The following is a 16,613-nucleotide window of genomic DNA, read 5'->3' as shown; positions in this document are numbered from 1 at the left end:
CTGTATAAAGGACTTCTCAATCAATCCTTTTTTATTTAGTAAAACGTGTATCAGGTTAAGGTTGCCATTTTTGCAAAAAGAGAGGACAAACCTTACAGAGGAATCCCCTGCCATCGTCACCTCAACCCAAAGTAGTGGAACCACAGTAAGAGTAGATGCCTAAAATTTAGATCTGATCAGGAATTAGAACCGGGTAAATGAACATTTTAGAATTTCTCTCCCGTCCTTAATAACAAGATTCAACCATATCTGCCTTTTTCGCTGTACGGTTTCTATTTAACAAGACAAAGTGGTCTTATATAAATGTTTAGAAAAGGAATGAGAGGGTACACGAATGAATGATTTTAGTTAAAAATATTTTTTCTTCATAATAGTTGTTGGCTTCTTGACTTCCACACCTTCAATATTTAACAGCTGCACTCTTAGTAAATATGCATGAAGTAGTATTACTATCATTAGTGTCAAATGTTTAAACGAAAGTGGCTAAATTATGTGTTTATTTCTTACAGCCAACTGCACCTATAATATGTGAATTTCTTACAATGATGGCAGTTTGTCACACAGCAGTACCAGAGCGGGAAGGTGATAAGATTATTTACCAGGCAGCATCTCCAGGTACAAATGAAGCAATTGTGAGGTATTTCTTGCTGGAAAATTGTTCTGAAATTTGAGATTGTTCAGAAAAATTTAATTTGAGGAAGTAAAATAAACAAGTTATGTTTTTCAGATTACAAATTTTATTTACTAATTAGATAAACCTTGGCTTTCAAAATTAAATATATATATTTTAAAATATATAACTTTGTGTAACATTTGTTATATGGCATAAATTACATGTAAATTTGAATAACAAAATTCATACAAGTAAAAAAAATGGTACTTTATATATACACATAGTAAATTCTCCCTTCTTTATAAATAACTAAGAATAAACTGTTAGTCATAAACTGTTTTTGCACATAAGCAGACAGGAAAAGGAAGATCTGTTTGCTTAAATAGAGCGCATTTTAGAATACCAATTTTGCTGTCTTCTCTTGGAAATGATAATCAGGGAGTTCGTTGTGTATTTATTTGGATGAGAAAAGTTTTACACATTTGAAGGGATTCCATAAAATATGTATTAGCACAGTTATCATTATTTAATACTTAGGCTTATTTTCAATGAAAAATTGGGTAAATAGTCAATTTGATGATTGTAAGATTTCAGGAAAGAATGAAGACACTTTGGGGAACTTTTTTAATAAGTGTTTTAAACTGTATTATCAACCAGCACCTGCTCCCTTGTAGAATGTACCAAATTCCTAAAAACCAAAAGATACATCTCATATCATTAAGATAGAAACTATGTGAATGTTTTATCCCACACCCTTCCCTAAGAAACAAGAAGGTCTGATGTAACAGGGTGATGTAAGTAAATAATATATAATACAACAAAGCATCAGTCCATTTATATCCATTTAAGTTGACCCCTCAACATTAATCGTATTAGTTTTTCTACATTAAACATTTTAGGAAGAAAAGGATAAAACTTAAGGCAATTTCATGCCATTCATTTTTTCCAGTTTTATTAAGAAATAATTTACATATATCACTGTATCTCTAGTACTTATTTATCTTAAAACTGGAAATTTGTACATTTCGATCAGCTTTCTCCAGTTGCCCCTTCTCCCACCCTCCACCTCTGCTAACCACATCTGATCTCTTTTTCTATGAGTTTGGGGTTTGTTTTCTTTTTTTTCCCTTTAGATCTTACATATAAGTGAGATCATACAGTATTTTTCTCTCTCTGTCTGGCTTGCTTCACTTAGCATGATGCCTTCATGTCTATCCATGTTGTTGGCAAATGTAGGATTTCCTCATTTTTTTATGCATCATTCATTTTGAGAAAAGTTTTCCAGAGAATATGCTGGACCAAGGGGTATATTTAATTATCCTTCTTAGGTGTGTTTGGCTAACAGTGAAACTTAATCTTCAGAAATATGACTCTGGGGTCTATATGTGTCTCAGATTTTTAAGATCATTCTACTCATTCCTTTGGCATTGTCGTATAATTTTAAAAGAAGTGGATTTCAGTAAAAGGAGCCAGAATAAAAAGAATTTTAATTCTTTTTAAAATTAAGCAGAAAATTGGATTGCAATAGTGTCTTTCTCTCGTATTGGGGGTAATTTTTTTTTCACTGTATATTTGCTTTGTCCTGTTTTCCTAAAACAGATGAAGGAGCCTTGGTCAGGGCAGCCAAGCAACTGAATTTTGTTTTCACTGGAAGAACACCTGACTCAGTGATTATAGATTCAGTAAGTTATTTATTTTTAAGTCTGTTTTTTATCAAAGTAATACATATGCTTAGCTTCAAAGATAAAATAATACCAAAGAAGCTCAAAATAGAATAGAGGTTCCCAACTCTAGTTCTCCTCCCCAGAAGCAAAAACTTTCTATTCTTTTAGCTATTTCTTCGGACATTTACACATCTTATATATATTTTTTAATGTTTGATTAATGATATATGTGTTGATTCTTCAATTTTAGACATATCTACTGACTTTCTATTCAGTTATATTAAATGAGGAGTTATTTCTCTTGACTCACCATCCCTTCCCAATAGTATTATAATTATATTACAGTATTTGGTTAAACAAGTATTTGGACCCAGATTTTTAAATGGGCAAAAGACTTGAACAAACATTTCACGAAAGAAGATATACAGATGGCCAAGCACGTGAGAACATATCATCAGTCATCAGGGAAATGCAAATTAAAGTCTCAGTGAGATACTACTGCATACCCACACAAAAGGTAAAATTAAAAACATTGGCAGCACCGAATGTGAACGAAAACGCAGAGCAAGTAGATCACCTGTTTTTGCTAGTAGACATGTAAGATGGTACAATCCCTTTGGAAATCCTTTTAGAGTTTTCCAACACAGGTAAACATGTACCCAGCCCAGCAGTTTTACTCATACTTAACCAGGAGAAGTGAAAGCATATGTCCACAGAGAGATGTGTCATGGAATGTTCATAGCAGCTGTATTCAGAGTAGCCAAAAACTAGAAACAAATCAAATATCCATTACTAGGCGAATGGATGAACAAAATTGTAATATACAATGGAATAGCTAAACGACAGAAAAGAGTAAAATATCAATTCATCAAGAGCCTTAATAAGTCGCAGAAACATCATACTGGGAAAAAAAAAATCAGACACAGAGGAATGCATACTCTTTTTTTTTTTTTTTTTTTTTTTTTAAATTTTTGGCTGCGTTGGGTCTTCGTTGCTGCGTGCAGGCTTTCTCTAGTTGTGGTGAGCAGGGGCTACTCTTCGTTGTGGTGCACAGGCTTCCCATTGCGGTGACTTCTCTTGTGGAGCACGGGCTCTAGGCGCCTGGGCTTCAGTAGTTGTGGCCGGTGGGCTTCAGTAGTTGTGGCTCGTGGGCTCTAGAGCGCAGGCTCAGTAGTTGTGGTGCACGGACTTAGTTGCTCCGTGGCATGTGGGATCTTCCTGAACCAGGGCTCAAACCCGTGTCCCCTGTGTTGGCAGGCGGATTCTTAACCACTGCACCACCAGGGAAGTCCCTATTTTCTTTTCTTTAATATTGTCTGTCCAGATACAAAATTATCTCCTGAAAATAAATATTTTTTCTTTATTTTCTAAACATGAATCTCTTGTCTTTTTTCCAATTGCTTGACTTTCTACCTACTACTAATTGTTCCATACCTTCTTAGTGCACTTTTATTGGTACAATTACACCAGATAATCTGCCAGTGGGTAGTTGTTTCCCTGAGACATCCCTCCAGAAGTCCTCCATTCTCCTTGGTCTGGGCCAGTTTTGCCTGCTTCTCTGGCACTTGGAATTCCTTTTGATTGTCTCCTGTTTTGGACTTTCTATTTCCTGTAAGTCAAAACTTCTTTCTTAGTAAACTCGCTGGTGTTGATAGAACACATTTTCTGTCAATTTCATCCTATTGAAAAGGTGTTATTAGAGAATCGGAAGTCACAGTAGTAACAGCCTTCAGTAAACTTAGCTCCTGACTCAGGGCTCCAAGCTGCCCTGGGGGACAGTTCAGTCTTACTCGTGGTTGTCAGGAGGAGTCGCTTTCCTGTCTCCCTGGGGACTTTCTTCACCTCTCTTCTGTGTTAGATTTTCTGTTTCCTGGATCCCATATTTTCTTTGTTCTTGGCTTACTCTTGTTATCGTGGAACACATTCTTTATTGGCTTCTTGAGAAAAGGTGCATGGAAAGTTATTTGGTTTTTTGTTTTGTTTAGTCCTTTCAAGTCTAAACATTTTTTATCCTATCTTTCTACTTAATTGGTAGTCTGGCTGAATGTAGAACTCCAGGGTGGAAATCAGTTTCCTGAAGAATTTTGACTGTTCCTCTGTCTCCTGGCTTCCAGTACACCTAATTGAGAAGTCAGAAGCCACTGTGACTCCAGTCTTTGTGACTTGCCCACCCCTCTCTCTCTGGAAGGTTGTGGGATGTTCCTTGTCCCAAAAGTTCTGAAATTTCATGACAGTGTCCTTAGTGAGAATATTTTAACCCATTGTACTGGGCACTGAGTGGACACTTTTCCATTTGGAAATCAATATCCTTCCATTATGGAAAATTTTCTTGAATGAGTCTATTCATTTTCCTTCCCTCTTTTTCCTCTGCTCTCTCTTTTTAGAATTCTTGAACGCATCTTTTAACTTTTCTGTCCTGCTCTTCATGTCTTTGCCTTTTTGTTCTACTTTTTGGAAGTTTTCCTCCGTGTTATCTTCTCAGACTTCTGTTGATTTTCTTTTCATTTCTGCTATCATGTTTTTAGTTTCTAGAAGCTTTTATTGTTTTTTCAATATTTCTTTTTTTTAATAGTACCCTGTTCTTGTTTCACAGGTGTTGTACTTATGTTTCTTCTCTGGGAGGAATAATGATAGTTTTTTGACGTTTTCTTTTTTAAACAATTACAAGCATTTAACAGTTTAAATAAGCATATGGTTTTTACTGGAATATAAAGTGGTCTTAAGCTGTCATTATAGTTGTTTTGATTATTGCAATGGGAAAATGATACTTCACCAAAAATTAAATATCAACTTTCAATGTTCTTTTCCAGAGTTTCCCATTCTCCACTAAGGAGAAAAGAACAGCATTTAATTACTGCAACACTTGCATATGGGATGTATAATAGACTATGCCAGATCTTTGACAAGAGCTTCAAAATGCAGAATCATAAGGCCAGTCTCCTCCTATGCCACCAAAGAGCAGTATACAGGACCTAAATAATAATCACAAACACATAACAATTGTACAAGCCATCTTTTTGTTTCAAACATTTTCTTCATTCGCTTCATGAATGCCATTAAAAAGCATATACTGGAGAGTACAGCAATATTTCCAAAGGTATAAAACACTGCAAAAAGTTTTATGCCACCAGGAAGCCACAGTAATCCAGTTCCAATGAGACAACAGAAAATGCCCATAGAAAGCATATGACACACCACTTCATTCTGGTGTTGAAATGGAGGGAAGAAGCATCCAGGACCTGTCCACCAGCCCCTCATGTCCATCAAGAAACCCAGAGCCTGACACTCCACAGGCCGACATGGATGTTTTCTTTTTGAATTCTCTTTCCTCCAAATTGCTCTTATCTGTTTGTTTTGGGTATCCATGATCCATGTTAATAGCTGTCCTTGAATATCTATTAATCTTTGGTTTTCTCATGGTTAAGAGTGAAGACCTTGAAAGCTGGTGTGGCAGTTCTGAGCATGAGGGTGTTTGTCAACATTGGACTTCACTGTGGGTGGTCTGCTGGGATTCCTCTGGGAAGTCGTGGTTGTCTGTACCTTTAGGGCTTCTCTTGGTCTTGTGAATTCCCCAGAGATTCATTTTCTGATTTCCACCTGGAAAGGTCTGACTGCCAGAAGGTAGGGGGCCAAGTGGGTTGGGGTCATTGGGACCTAGCCTCTAGTACAAATGTGATAACAGTGCTGTATCTTCAAGTGTGCCAGTCGACTTCTAGATGAAAGAGCCTCTGTTTTACCCTCTATAGACAAAGCCTCGGTCTTCTGCCAGTATGCGGGAAGAGCCAGTGCCCAGAGCTGCTTTTCTAGTAGCTCTTTCCCAGTCCTCCCATTTTAGGCCCCTCTCTTTCCTCCCAGTTCTAGAGCTACCTGCTATTCCACTTCCTTCAGCCTCTTAGGGATTATGTGGTACAAATCGGGTTGGTTCTCAGCTTTTCCCATGGCTACTGCAGGCTTTGAAACTTCTTGTATCTGCTAAGGATGCGTTTCTCACTGATCTCTTTTCTGGTTTCCACATTTTTCATGCAATTTTCTCTTCTCTTATTTTCCTGCCATTGCAAGTTTCTTTCTGAAGTGTTTTTTTTTTTTTTTTCTGTAGTTTTGATGGGGCTTTGGGAAGGATGAAAATTAAATGTGTATGTTCAATCTTCCATCTTAACTTGAAAAGTTAGTAAGTTCAATTAAAGATGATGTATTTCAGAAGGGACAATTTGTTTGTGTTAACATTTTTTACATTAAAATTTCATGACTCGGGTTTATTTCCAAGAAGCCAAAGATGCCAACTGTATGTAATCAAGTTTTCTTTTCTTCATAGCTGGGGCAGGAAGAAAGATACGAATTGCTCAATGTCTTGGAGTTCACCAGGTAAAACATCTGCTCTGTGGTTTGTATGTATGACATAAATTTCCTTCCATTTTTATTTAACTAAATTTATTTATACCAAATATTAAATTAAAATCTTCAATGCAATTTTTAATTGTCATATCTGTAAGTAAATCATAAACAGCACTCTTCAGAGTCTTGTAAGGCATTACTCCTAGAGGCAATATAAAAATATTTTTGAACATAACTGTCTGCATTACAACTGTAGGGGGTATAGGACCAAGACAGTGATCTGGAAATATCGTTATACTTAGAGGTGCCAAGATTTATTTAGCATGAAAATGAATCAGAGTCAGGAACCCACCATTCTAATTAAGTGTTCATTATAACATCTAATTGGATACCCATCTCTCTGTTAGGTATAAAACCAGTTCCCATGTAGTAGGCAAGGGCAGAAAGCAAAAGGATTATTTTACTTACTTTATTTCCTAAGGTCAAATAAGAGAGGCCTTCCATGATGGTCAGTGATATTTCTATGAGTTTTGGGCTCTTTATTCCCACATGACTATGTAGTTTCCCAACTAACCTACATTCTTGGGGCAAAATGACCTCAGCTACAGACAAGAGGGTCTTTATAAAGATTGTGTCATCATTCAGGGGACACTTAAAAATATCTTCAGGACGTAACGCTGCTGTTCAAGGAAATAAGTGTCCACTTTTTTTCTTGAACTTTTTCCTACATAAGGCAAGTCTGTACACTAAGAGGCATTTTCTTTTCTGTGCCAACATTTGTTGCTGTCTTGGTTAGGAGTGACCACATGCCAGCGGTTAATATCAAAAGTAACGGGATCTAATTTATTATTTAAACGTGGGTTTTTTCACTTGTATGCACTGAAAGGCTCAAAGAAAAATGCATAAGAAGAAGTTGGATGATTAACTGTCATAGAATATTCTCAAAGTGTATCCCCCATCTTTTTCTTTCCACATCAAAGTGACTGTTTTTCCTAAGCCTACTTGTGTTATGTCTGTAATATATTATAAATAGTGTATCAATTAGCATTTGGATATGTTTGTTTACGAACACACACTTAGAAACACTATGTAAGTGGTAAGTGTGTGAAGAAAAATAAAGCAAAGTTAGCAGCTCTTTCAGGATGCTGTGATGGGGGAGGCTTAAGGGTATTAAAATAATCTCTGAAAGACATGAGTGGTTTACACTAGGATGATGGTAGAGAAAATAAAGTGAAGTTGATAGAATGCAGATACCCTTTGCAGGGATGTCAGGGGGCCATTGGTATGAATTGGATGCGGCAGGAGAAAAGAGGGGGAGGGGCTAGGGTTCCTGGCATGAGTGACTGGGTAGATGGAGGTACTGTTTACACAAATGGTGGATACAGGATAGATGCTGAGGCTGAGATGTTTGAATCGTTAAGTTTTAGATGCCAGTGAGATATATATACATAGAGATGTCAGGTAGGCAACTGGTTATAGAGGCCTGACACATAGAAGCCTATGGCTGAAATATAAATTTGGTAGTCATTGGCCTGTAAATGGTATTTAAAAGCCATGAACATGAGTTGGATCTCCTGGATATAAAATAATAATAGAGTAAGGGAAACAAAAAAGGCTGAAGATTGAACTACGAGTAACTCTAAGGGTTGATTAGCAAAGAGGAATTAGCAAAAGAGACTGCTCTGTGATTAGAGAAAGAGAGTGTAAGAGCATAAAGCCAAGGGAAGAGGATAATTTCCAGGAGGGAGTGGTCATCTGTGTCAGAGACTGCTGCAAGGTTAGGTAAGACAAAGCTGAAAGTAGTTGTTGGACTTAGAGATTCAACAGCTGGTGGAAAGAGAAACAAGATGGGAGTGACTGGGGAATGAGTGGGAACTGTGGATGGCAACTGTTTTGAGAAGTTGAGCTGTGAAGGGGAGTAGAGCGTTGAAAAGGGATGCGTGTGGCTCAGCGGGGAGGGTTGTTTGGGATGAATTTCTCAGGAGAGAGACTAGAACTGTTTCAGTACTGATGAGAAGGATCCATTCCAGGAGGAGAAGATGCAAGTTCAGGGGAGAGCAGCACAGCCTTAGGAGTGAGATGACCAGGAACGCAGGGTGAGAGAAGATTCACAGCGCATGTGAAAGGAAGGTCTCTGATACGAAAGGAAGCGTTCCTTCCATGGTAACAAGAAACAAGACAGAGGATGGTCCACAGTGGATAAATGTGCAGGTTTTAATGGCAGAAAGAATAGGGATTTCTTGTTGGAGGCTTCCGTCAAGGTGACTGCAAAAATTCTGAGGGTCAGGAATGACAAGGGCACATTGGAGACTTGAGGAATGGAGAGGTGCTTATAGTCCTGTGGGGAGACAGAGAGCAAGCAAGCTTATTAGAGAAATGTAGATGACGAGGCAGCATGGAGCACCCAGTGACGTTGGGACCACGTGTTTACTAATCTCTGGCTGGGTGACTTTTCTCCAGCAATGTCCACTTACCCTGATGGACCACAGAAAGGGTTCCTATTCACCCAAGATTGGGGAGTTTTGCCAGGAGAAGAAAAGAGCAAGAAAGTTGATGAGTTTGGGACCATGCCATCAAAGCTGCATTAAGAGAGACATGAATCATGAAGGGCTGAGATAGAATACCTGGATGTGATTACAAAAAGGGGCCCAATTAAATGTAGTCCTAAAGCACAGGAATGAAGATCAGAGATATTAATACAGTGGGGATTAGAGATGGAGAAAGAGAGAACTAAATTCTCCTAGACATTTCTGAAGGAAACTCCAGCTGTATGCTGACACCAAATCTAACTGCTATATTGCACTCATCTCAGATTTTTAGCCACAGAACGTTATAAGGTAACACAAATAGACGCAGACACTTGAGAAGTCTTTTTTACCCCTGGTTTCTGGAGAGAATATGCTTATACACAATTAGTTCCAAGTGAGGCTTATCCTGTGCAATGCCACACCTGTTTACTCTGTTCACTGTTACTTGCAATCTCTTTGCTAATGCATTAAAAGATGTTGTATGTTTGACTAACAATTTTTATCTGTCTGTACTGCCAACATAATGTTAAATTGTTTGTGCTCATTAACTAGAATTTGCAAGATAAATTAGGTTTTTTACATGATGCCAGTGGTTTGCTAGTAATCATTGAAAAATGATAGTCATGAAGGCTTAAGTGGGTTTTTAAAGTTCTAGTGTTTGCCTTTATGTGTGATTGGATGTGTACTTAAAATTGACTTTCTGTTTGAATAAAAAAAAAAAATCCCACAAGGACTCAGAGGCAAAAAATACACAAATCAATTTTCATTGCAAAGTAAAGGAGCTGTTACAGTGGAGGATTCCTGGACTGAATGTCAATATTATGACATAGTATGAGAGTGTTTCGTGTTTGGTAATTGCAATCATTGTTGCTTTTGTTGTGGTCATCCACTTATAATGCTTGGTGTCAGTTTATTTATCTCTTGTAAAAGTAAAATACAGTGTGTGTGTGGAAAAAAAAGTTATAAAAGTTCATATAGACAAAAAAAGATAATTTCTTTGAAGTACGGTAAATCAGTCATGTTTGAATATCAAAAAAATTGATTATCATTTCTCTTTTTAATAATTCATCGAAAAAGATACTGGCTTAAATATTTTTTAAATCTGAAAACATTGAACTAGAACTCTCCTTTATCCTGGTGGATACTAACTCTTGCAGGTTTCTAGGGAGCTATTTTGTAAATTATTCCTCTAGGGAAGCAGATGGTACCCTGGTGCCTTAAAAAACATAATGTAACTTTCAAAGGACTCAGCTATACACCCAGGGGATGGTTTGTGTATGTGGAAGGATCGGCCTCATAATTTGGTCAAATTTATTTTTTCACTGGGAGTATTAAAATATGTGAGACGTGACAAACAAATAAGTGTATCTTCTCACTACGCTGACACATTGTGGAAAACCTCTTTCTTTCAGTGCTAGAAAAAGAATGTCAGTGATTGTTCGCACTCCATCCGGGAAGTTACGACTTTACTGCAAAGGAGCCGTAAGTTTTTATTTTTGTCTTTTACAGTTTTGATTTACGATGGTTTATAATGGATACATTAAGCATTCTGCTACGGAAATGTAACACAGATGTTTAGCCTGAAGCTGCTGACGTCCACTTTGGGTAGTGTTTTATAGTAATAGTGTTCAGCCTCTTCTGGTGAAATATGGAATTCCTTCTGGGTAAATTTGGTGCTTTGAAAAAGTTTGGCCTGGGTTATTTATATCATTCAATGTTTGGTACATAATATTTGAGGTTTGTTGTTTAGAAATATGTTAGAAGCCAGTTAAATACGGAAAATATTTTAAAATTGAATTAGAGATGTAGTGACCTATACCAGTTTGAATTTAATTTTTTAAAGGCCGTAGAAATGGGGGGAAAAATGGATCACAATTACTGCTATAATTTCTTCATGTGGAGATTACTATTTGTATTGTATTTGCATTGGTTTAATTATAACAGAATTTCTAACTGTTGGTTGGCTATGGCATATTGGTAGGTTATATTGACAAAATAGTCATTCTAACTGAATTTTTCTAGTTGAAATATGTCTACACTCATGGAAATATAAGAAATCTACTGCCCAGGGCCTTTTCTTTCTAATTCTTAATATTAGTTAATATTTCCCTTTTGAATTATCCTTTCCAGGTACCTAGTATAGTTGGAGTAATCAGGTAACTTACCAACTTGGAACTTTCCAATTTCAACTATAATCACCAATCTTGCCTTATTACATAAAACTTGGAAACTGAACTTACCAAGAAACCCAAGCTTATTATTTGAATTCCTGTTGAGAATGTTTTTCAGTGCCTTGGTTTTAAAGCATTGAAATGTAATTTTTGAATGCCTTGGTTTTAAAGAATTTTGGTAGAATTATTTCATGGTGTCTCGTGAATGTAGTTTTAGAATTCCTTTGGTTGTTGATTCAAACATCTAACATTTGTTTGCTGCATGCATTTTATCTACTAGACTTTCAGCTGGATTTGGGGGTTAGGAAGATAAGACTCAAAACTTGTCAGGAGCTTAAGACTACTCAGGGAAATATATATAAAGAGAAGATTAGGATACAATATTAAAATATATTGTAAAGATCTTCCACCTCCCAGTGGTAATACATTAAGTGATAAAGTAATAAAGAGAGCCCTTAAGATCTCCCACTTTAAACGGTTTGTATGTGTCCAGTTTAACTACACCCAGTCCACATCCTCTTTTCTTAGTTTTGAGTAATCCAGCTAGAAACTTTGTTTGGGGCATTAAAGCACTGAATAAAAAATAAAAACATTGGACTTCTTTTTTGAATAATCATGAAGATAGTTTGCATACATTACTTTGCTTATTGCCACTCCCAAATTAGCTATGATATGTGGTTGAATACTAAAAAAGCATAAACATGTAAAACAGCAAGGTGCATTTGAGAACTATGTGCAGTTTGGCAGGGAATAGCAGAATGTGAGGTTAGAAAGGTGAGCATGGGTTAAGTCATGGGTTTTTCATGCTCGAGAACTTGTTCTTTCTTTCTGGCTCATTCTGATGCCATTTAGAAAGTGATTTAAAGCAGAAAAGAGATGTATAGAGAGTTAGCAGTTGAAGCTGTTGACTACAGTCCAAGAAAAAGTTGTTAAGGATCAAAACCTTATAACAGACAATTGCAGAGAGGATTAAGAGGACAGAGATTTAGGACTTAGTAATTGATTACATGTGGGTGATGAGGGAAAAGATGATCTAGGATTATCAGATTTCTGTTCAGCTAACTAAATAGACTAAATGATACCACTTACTAAGATAAAGAGTTGGGAGCTACATCTGGGCCATAAGAGCAAAGATACCTGCATTTCACAGGGGAAGATATATGGGGTGCTGATATAGGAGTTAAAAGTGTAGCTGGAAACTAAAAGCAGGGGATTGATGAGATCTCATATGGAGAAAATAATGCATGTGAAGAGAGGAGGGCTAAATGTGAAAAGTAGAGGATTCAGGAAGGACATTGAAATTTGGAGGAAAGCCTGAGGAGTCCATTGATTCCTTGGCAGAGTGAATAATCAACAGTGACAAGTGCAACAGAATACCTTAGTAATGAAAGGCAATTAAGAAGTCTTCAAGGGCTTCCCTGGTGGCGCAGTGGTTGAGAATCTGCCTGCCAATGCAGGGGACACGGGTTCGAGCCCTGGTCTGGGAAGATCCCACATGCCGCAGAGCAACTAGGCCCGTGCGCCACAACCACTGAGCCTGCGCGTCTGGAGCTTGTGCTCCACAATAAGAGAGGCCGCGACAGTGAGAGGCCCGCGCACCACGATGAAGAGTGGCCCCCGCTCGCCGCAACTAGAGAAAGCCCTTGCACAGAAATGAAGACCCAACACAGCCAAAAATAAATATAAATAAATAAAAATTTAAAAAAAGAAGTCTTCAAGAATATTTTGCAGTCAACATGGTATTATCTGTTCATAGTTTGATGTACCTCCTTTATTCCAAAATCATAGCAGTGATGGATATAGTATAAAGAGAAAACAGAGGTAGACCAAAATAGGTATAGAAAATCAAGGTGGTACACTGAACTGAAGTCTTGAGCTGAGATGGGTAGGAGTCCCAGGCCCTGGGTTGGGAATCAGGGAGCAAAGTCTAGAGTTTGGTTTCTGTGGGACAATGGGCACAAATAGTACTTTCTGTAAAATGCAGATAGGAGCCAGCCTCCCCTCTTTAAAACCTAAGATAGTGGTAAACTTCCTAAGCAGGAGAAGAGCTGAGGAAAGCTCATTCAAGCCCCTACTGGAGAGTACAGAAAACCACTAGATTGAAATGCATGTGAAGAAGGAAAGAGCAAGAGCAAAGCTTGGAGACACATGAGGAAATCTCATGTCGAAGAGAGAACAAACATGTAAACAACTGGAGCATAAACTCACCCCAGATGAAATCATTTGTGTAAACTGTTCTGACAGAGGATGTTTAGAACTCAACATGATAAAGAAATTACAGTTATTTTTAATCAAAAAGAAATTTGGGAGAGAGGGGAGAATAGGTTACATGTAAGATAAATTAGAAATCATAAATAAATTTAAGAAAAAAACATCAACAAATGAAATAAGCTCTAGATAGAGTTGGAGGGGTGAGGATGGAGTTAGTGAATTGGAAGATAGTATTTGAAGAGTTCATTTAAAATATCACACAAAGAAATGGGGTGTGTGTGTGTGTGTGGATGACTTATTTTTCTTGCTTTTTTCCAGATTTTCAGTAATTGGGTTGTCTTGCTTTGTTAATTTTTAAGTGAAAAAGAAGGAAAAGTACACAATACACAAGTTGTGTCTGCAGTAGTAGCCAATTTAGGGAAAGTTACATTTACACAAATAATAAAAATTTAATTTATTCAAGAAAATAATCCTACTCTAATATTTATATTCAAGAGAGAAATTAGAAACTTGAGTAAGACACTTAATGCTTTAGGGACCTTAAAGTGAGTGCAAATTAAGTGTGCCCCTAAATAAAATTCCGTGCCATATGCAAAAAAGACCACATCTGAAGTTAGTTATTTCTAGCCATTCACCACCACGGCAGAGGCAAAGTGCAGATAATTCTGAATGGCACACATAAACACAGTAAATGTTTGTCTGTATTTACATATAGATGTGTATAATGTCTTTAGCAAATATTCCAGCCCCAGCTTCATGCAGCAGATCAATCTCAACTTGGTGTTTAGCTGGACAACAAGGGCAGATTCCTTGATGATTAGTAACTGGCTAATTTATAGCAAGATTATCTGCATGACATCAGTATAAATTACAGTGCTTAGCTAAGTAATTATATAAGACCTTTTTTTTTTCCTACTTGATACTTTATTATTATTGATTCTTAAATTTCATTGTGTAGCTCTTCTTTATTTGGCTTTACTGTATAATGTGGTATTCCATGTAAGTGAAATTTGGGGATAACTGAGAATTACATCAGTGCTTTATTCATTTCACACATATTTTTTGAATACTTGCCATGTGCAAGGCACTGTAGGTGAGGGACAGAGCAGCACTGGAACTTCAGACTAAAAGATGAACAGGAAAACAGTGCTTTGTATGAAAATTTACCGAAGACAAATTCTTAGCCATGAAGCCTAGGCTCTTCACATAAGTGACTGTAATCTGACAGTGCATGCCACTCCAGCAGCATCACCCACCATGATTTTCCACTTTTACCTTGCCAAGGGCTAAGACACCAGATACGTAAATCCATTTAGGGTGATCATCAGTTTCTTCCACTAGAATGCTTAACTACATTGCAAAATTTAATCTCCCTAGCTTTATTACGTATCGCTTTTGTTTTCATGACTTTAATTTTTTTTAAGATTTTCTTAATTTTAAAATGGCCTATTTTAATTTCATGGAAAATTTCATTAGCCTTTCAAAAAAATAGTTTGTAAGTTATACCTTTCGTTCCCAGAAAGGAGCCATGAGGGGAAATTATCATTTCCTTTTGCTTTGCCCCTCTTCCCATTCCACCACTGAAAAATGAAGAGAAATTCATAATCGGAGCCTGGAATATTCCATCTGTTCTGAGGTCACTAAGTTCTGTTTCTCTCAAGGGTTCTAAATCATACTCCATTAGTCTGCTTCCAAATCTCAGCCCTGAGACTGGAGACCCCAAAATGAGTAATGCCACTGAGAAAGTAATTGCAGGTAAATGATTTATTTTTTCCTGGTCTAATAAAGCCATGAAGGCCAAATACTAAAATTCCTAAAACATTAAACCCAAGCTGAAGAACAACTAAAGGAACAATAGGCAATTTATAAAGGGACAAGAATTAGAGAAGCGTACTGATGCTTAAAGTTAAAGCTGAAAGGGACTTTAAAGATAATCCGGTAATTTAATTTTACAGACTAAATAAATTGAGCCTTAAAGCTAAAGTAACACAATGAGAAATATTCATCTGTAAGGTAATGCTAGGCTTGTCCAAGATCCTCCCTGCTCTACCCACCAGCCCACTCCATGAATTTAGACCTGTGTTTCTCAGGGTTTGTTCTTTTGTGAGCACCAATCCCATGAAGATGCCCTAACCTCTAAGAGGTTCAGTAGTAATTTTGGGGCATATACCATACCGCCCCCTTGGAACCACCATGCGCATTAGCGTTTTAAAGGCTCTAAGAAGTATTGCAGCAGGGCAAGCTCTTTCGCTTTGTTTAGTCCAGCATTTCCCAAACTCTTTGAGTCCTGGACCATTCTTCCTTATAGCACCTATGAACACTGCATTGTTCTGCAAAATCTTCAGGAGTTGGGGGAGATATTGCTGCACATCACAGGTAGGCGAAGTATTGATAGAATATGAGGTTTTGAACATTGCAGTAATTATGGATTTATTCAGAAAGGAGAAAGATGAAAATATAGGACCAGACCTTATTTCTTAGTGTCATAAGGGAAACAGTGTTATTAGGAAAAAATATTTTGTACTTCAACACTAATGCTAAAAGTGATTTTTTTAATACTCATTTGCTGCTAATAATGTTGCCAACATCAACTTTATTAAACTCAATTCTTAGTTTAAGTGTGTATACCTTCTGTTCGTTTTCCAGGACACTGTAATTTATGACCGACTAGCAGAGACTTCAAAATACAAAGAAATTACCCTAAAACATTTAGAGCAGTTTGCTACAGAAGGTGAGTGTAATATGGCAATAAAGCATGATTAAAATAAAATGAGGGCTTCCCTGGTGGCGCAGTGGTTGAGAGTCCGCCTGCCAATGCAGGGGACACGGGATCGTGCCCCGGTCCGGGAGGATCCCACATGCCGCGGAGCGGCTGGGCCCGTGAGCCGTGGCCGCTGAGCCTGCGCGTCCGGAGCCTGTGCTCCGCAACGGGAGAGGCCACAACAGTGAGAGGCCCGCGTACCGCAAAAAAAAATAATAATAATAAAATAAAATGAAATCATATACTACCAATATATTACAGTATCATTCTTATTATTTTACTTAGAGATTCCTAAAGTAAGATGAAAATAAATGTTGATAATTTAGATTATAC

The 16,613-nt window shown here is 37.3% G+C and overlaps 1 protein-coding gene across 2 annotated transcripts in view; it reads left to right on the top strand.

Moving 5' to 3' along the window:
- ATP8A1 (ATPase phospholipid transporting 8A1) overlaps positions 1–16,613 on the top strand; it is a 235,267-nt gene that overhangs the window by 101,189 nt on the left and 117,465 nt on the right. For both annotated transcript variants that reach the window (XM_082838545.1, XM_082838546.1), the window contains 5 exons: positions 510–615; positions 2,213–2,295; positions 6,590–6,639; positions 10,550–10,619; positions 16,166–16,250. In XM_082838545.1, the coding sequence (XP_082694671.1) occupies positions 510–615; positions 2,213–2,295; positions 6,590–6,639; positions 10,550–10,619; positions 16,166–16,250 (394 nt within the window). The remainder of the gene's footprint in view (positions 1–509; positions 616–2,212; positions 2,296–6,589; positions 6,640–10,549; positions 10,620–16,165; positions 16,251–16,613) is intronic.

This window comes from Leucopleurus acutus, assembly GCF_964270905.1.
Source record: "Leucopleurus acutus genome assembly, chromosome: 4".
NCBI classification, from domain to species: Eukaryota; Metazoa; Chordata; class Mammalia; order Artiodactyla; family Delphinidae; genus Leucopleurus; species Leucopleurus acutus.
The sequence above is the reverse complement of the archived record's forward strand: the minus strand, read 5'-3'. Positions and strand labels throughout refer to the sequence as shown.